Source organism: Hermetia illucens, chromosome 1 (assembly GCF_905115235.1).
Source record: "Hermetia illucens chromosome 1, iHerIll2.2.curated.20191125, whole genome shotgun sequence".
NCBI lineage: Eukaryota > Metazoa > Arthropoda > Insecta > Diptera > Stratiomyidae > Hermetia > Hermetia illucens.
The window spans coordinates 143330747-143335540 of NC_051849.1; the positions used below are offsets into that span (position 1 = coordinate 143330747).

Here is a 4794-nt window from a genome sequence, read left to right on the forward strand (position 1 = left end):
CGGCCACAAACATACTTGGCCCCAGCCGCAAAAGGAGTCGGAACGGCTGGTTTGAGGATGAATGTAAGCTAGAAACGGAACGAAAGAATGCCGCATACCGGGTAATGTTACATTCTGAAAGAACGCGGGCACGCGCAGAGACTTATCACAAACTCCGTGGAGCGGAGAAGCGACTTCACAGACGGAAAAAGGAAGCCTGGGAGAACCAACAAGTCTGTGAACTAGAAAAGTACAAGGGAGCAACCGCACTAGGCGCGGAAGTTTGACCAACAAGCCAGCAGGATGAAGCCTTATACACCTCGATGCTCATCCTGCCGAGACAAAGAGGGAAATCTGATCTCCGACAGAATGGGGATATTGGAGCAATGGGTTGAGTACTTTGACGAGCTACTGAACAACGAGAACATCGGCAAGTTTGAGGTGCCGCCAACTGAAGACGACGGACAAATACTACCACCACAAAGTATAGGAGAAACAGTTCGTGTAATTCATCGGCTAAGAAATCATAATTCGCCAGGAGTCGATGGAATTACAGCCAAATTGGTTAAATATGGAGGCGACCAGTTACACTAAGTGGTTCATCAACTTGTGCTCAAGGTATGGGACGGCGAATCAATGCCTGACGATTGGCAACGAGACATTATCTGTCTCATACATAAAAAGAGAGATATCACACAGTGCAGCAATTATAAAGGTATCACGTTGCCGAGTACCATCTATAAGGTATTCTCCGCTATCTTGCTAGGCTGGATAGCCCCACACGCCCAGAAGATCATTGGCCCATACCAAAGAGGCTTCATTCCAGGCAAATCAGCAACAGATCAGAGTTTCTCTGTGCGGCAAGGGATGGAAAAACTGTTGGAATATGGACAACACTTGCACCATCTATTCATCGACTTTATAGCTGCCTATGGTAGCATAGCCAGGGTAAAACTGTACACGGCCATGAGAGAATTCGGTATCCCGCTGAAATTTATAAGACTGACTAGGCTGACCCTGACCAATGTGCGAGGCCAGATAAAAGCAGCAGGATGACTCCCAAGACCATTCGACATCAACAACGGTCTACGACAAGGGGATGCGCTACCGTGCGTCCTCTTTAACCTGGCCCTCGAGAAAGTGATCCGTGATGCTGATGTAAATGCAAGAGGTACAATCCTCTTTAAGTCCACCCAACTACTGGCCCATGTTGACGATATCGACATCATGGGAAGAACCACCCGAGAGGTACAAAATGCCTTCATCCAAATCGAGCAGGCGACGCGAAATCTTGGGCTGCACATCAATGAAGGCAAGATAAAGTATATGGTGGCAACGTCAGAACCGAAAACCAACTAACCAACAACATCAAACCGCACTGGTCAAACGGGAAGAATAAACAACAACTTTGAGACCGTTGACATTTTCTCCTATCTAGGGTCGAAAATCACAACCGATAACAACTACGATGATGAAATCCGCGCACGGTTGTTGTCAGCCAACAGAGCCTATTTCAGCTTACAAAAACGGTTCCGCTCGAAACGTCTCACCATAGGGTCAAATCTCTTACTGTACAAGACTATGACCTTGCCAGTCCTCAAGTATTCCTCGGAAACTTGGGTTTTTAGCAAGAAGAATTGCGAACTCTTGGCCGCGTTCGAGAGAAGAATCCTCCGAAGAATTTTTGGCCCCCTACATGAGGATGGGCGATTCCGTAGCCTACACAATGACGAAATCTATGAGCGATATCATGACCGGTTGAATAGGTTACGGTGGGCGGGTCACTTAATCCATATGGATGAGAATGAGCCCACCCGGAAAGTCTATAAGGGCAATATCTATGGTAGAAAAAGAAGACGAGGCAGACCCTGCCTAAGATGGAGCGATGGTGTGGGCCAGGACGCAGACAGCTTTTAGGGATATCGAATTGGTTGATCTCGGCGCAAAACCGGGATGTCTGGAGTTCCTTATTAAGGCAGGCCTAGACCGGATACCGGTTGTTGCGCCGTTGATGATGATGATGATGATGTGAACATGAATCTGGTGAGGCGTCCACTACCAGATTTCTCCAAGTCGCGGATAGACTCGAAATCTGGGACTTCTTACCACTTGGAAAATTACAATCCTTTGTTTCTATCTTCATGTGTTTTTGGACACCTTTAGCGTAGTAGTAGGACTACCACGGGTGGTGTCTGAGGGGGAGCAGAGAACGCATAGTGAGATAAACTAAGATCTCACGCCGTTTCTGATAGTACATGGCGGATAGGGTAAAGCAGCTAGTTCTGAATCTTTATAATTATCAAAGTAACTGCAAGCTGGGCATATCATCTATTAAGCTCGCCACCGTTTTCTTATTCTTTCGCGAACTTTCGACAGTAAAGCACCACATTGTTTGAATCCGCTGGTACGCTACCGCATCCAGGATAACTTAGGAATTGGTCCGAACCAAACCGATGCTGATAGGGTGTATAGGTAGTATTAAGCCTGGTCTCCCTGTAACTTCGCTTGAGCCATTCCCTAATATAAATTGTAAAGAAGGAATTCATGTCTCCACCGATCATCTAATCAAACGAATGTGACGTATTTTCACCTTAGTGAAATAGAGCACTGAAGTTGATTATGTAAAATGAAAGTAGAAATTGTATGTCCCAATGCGACTCAGTAAAAGGTGCAGGAGTTAAAAATCCCTTAAAACTGTATTACACGCCTGATCATTTCATTTCACTTGTTGACCTTGCGTGAATGAGTTGTTTGCTGGTTAATTGCTCAAATCAGCTCCAAGTCAAGTCAAAAATATAGACTTCAGCGGTATTTCCCGTGAATTGAATGAAGGAAGTCACAAATCAGCTGATCATAATTGCTTGTTTTGCATTGTTTAGTATCTAACAAAGCATCAACACCTATCGCTTGTTAACCAAATCTAGGCAATTAGGTCTGCAGTCTTCCGGAATGAGCAGCGCCTCGCCGTTTCAATTAAACGACTTAAATAAGCGATTGCAACTGTAATTGTGTTTGATTGCTTTTTATATCGAATTATAGAGACAATATTTACTTTCACCATTAAAACAGTTCTGTCTTTTCTCTGCACTTTGCAGAAAGTTAATGGGAACATTTAGGAGCTCAGCCAGCTGCAAACATCCGAGAATTAATTTTCACGATAGTCGGTTTGAATTCTAATGGAACTAATTGGGACATTAAACTTATCTACTCTTTGGAAGCATCATAAATGCGCTGCCATTATGCTCAGTACTACCCGTATGAAAAAATCATTACATATAAAAAGAAATGAGGGTAAGAATCGAGCTTCAATTGTAGAGTTGACTTTTTGGTTGGTGCAATTCCGAATAGATGTTTCTTAGATGAGGATCACGATTCTGGTAACTGTTCGCCTCTGTTTTGTTTGTCAATTGATTTTCGTTTTTGTTCGGTCCAATCAGCGTATGTTGTTGTTACCTAATTGTTGATGTTAATGATCAACGCTAATCGACCTGATGTCGGAATCTAATTTAATAACTCGGCTATTCGCTGGTGAAAGGTTTTCTTGAAGTGAACGAATGCCGCGGCTATGACGTCCAGCTCTGAATTAAACCAAACCGTGTTTGCTCCACAATGCTGACACTTTTGTTTTTCCGTTACAGATTCCAATATCGCTGATACTGGTTACTTTCATTGGTGGCGCAAAAATGACTTGGCTGCCGCATTCACTTTCGTGGAGAAACCATGGACTGTGGGGTCTATTTGGAAAGAAGCCAGCGTCGCAATATGGTGGCTGTAATCACTATGGACATGGCGGAAGTTTTTATTCGTGGCCATATCACTGTGGAAAACCATTAGCTTATCCCAGGCCTCAAATATATGTTCCATCAGCTGCCCTTTACTATCATTACCCAGTGACGCTTAGGCCGACTATCGCGAAGCCAACAATATCAGATCCCGCGATCGCGTACTACCCACATCAACAACAACCGCCGGTAGTATGGCGGGATCACCGGCTAGTTACTAGCAGCGTATTGTTACGTAACCCGCTCAAACGGCATAAAAGTATTATTCATTCAGATTTATCACAACCTCAGCAGCACCAGCAACCGGTCGTTGTCGCGCCTAATGGCATTTTTATTCTAAACAGAGCCGGGTCATCAGACCCTAACCATGTTACTGGAGGCAAGGAGCTGGGAAGTAGCACAGAGTCAAGACAACAATTAAAAGCGGAATCTACTGCACTTTTAACTGGGTAATTGTCTTGCGTTTGCCAGCACAATGTTTGTTATGTAAATAAATCAATATATGTTGGAATTTGGTACTACTTTCGATGTCGGTTTGACCTGTATCCGCCGGTGTTCGATTTGTGGAGGCTCAGCATTATTGGGTCCTCATACGCGCGCAGTTTCAAATGAAGGCATTACATAAACGTAATAACTAAGCATAATTTATATGATTGGTATAATATCCGATTGGCTTAGAGCGGGTTAATAAAAATATTGTGCATCTGAATTTGCATAATTGAGGTTTGAATGTTTGTTTTTTAGAACCGTGAATTATTCTTTCTTAGCTATAATGCGTTTCCTATGCGGAACGAGGTTATCCAGTGAAACCTGCCGTGGTTTGGACTCAGCTCGGTTGTAACTGAGGTTCACATCACACAAACTGGGTTCCATCGATTCTAATTTCCCTTTCCACTTTTTCCCTTAATTCTAGGACTAAAATATAGAAATATCTGTTATCCTGTATGGGTATAATAAGCAATATTTGAGTTGCCGATAAAGTATTTAAATGAGTGAAGAGTACGAGCCAGAAACTGTGGGACTTTCCAATTCA

At 43.6% G+C, this 4794-nt stretch overlaps 1 protein-coding gene across 1 annotated transcript; it reads left to right on the plus strand.

The window, feature by feature from the left end:
- The first annotated feature begins 2924 nt into the window (after window positions 1–2924).
- LOC119661794 lies at window positions 2925–4479 on the plus strand. The gene is made up of 2 exons (XM_038071279.1): window positions 2925–3356; window positions 3618–4479. The coding sequence occupies exons 1-2, from the start codon at window positions 3339–3341 to the stop codon at window positions 4212–4214; spliced, it is 615 nt and encodes a 204-aa protein (XP_037927207.1). The 5' UTR covers window positions 2925–3338; the 3' UTR covers window positions 4215–4479.
- The last annotated feature ends 315 nt before the right edge of the window (window positions 4480–4794 follow it).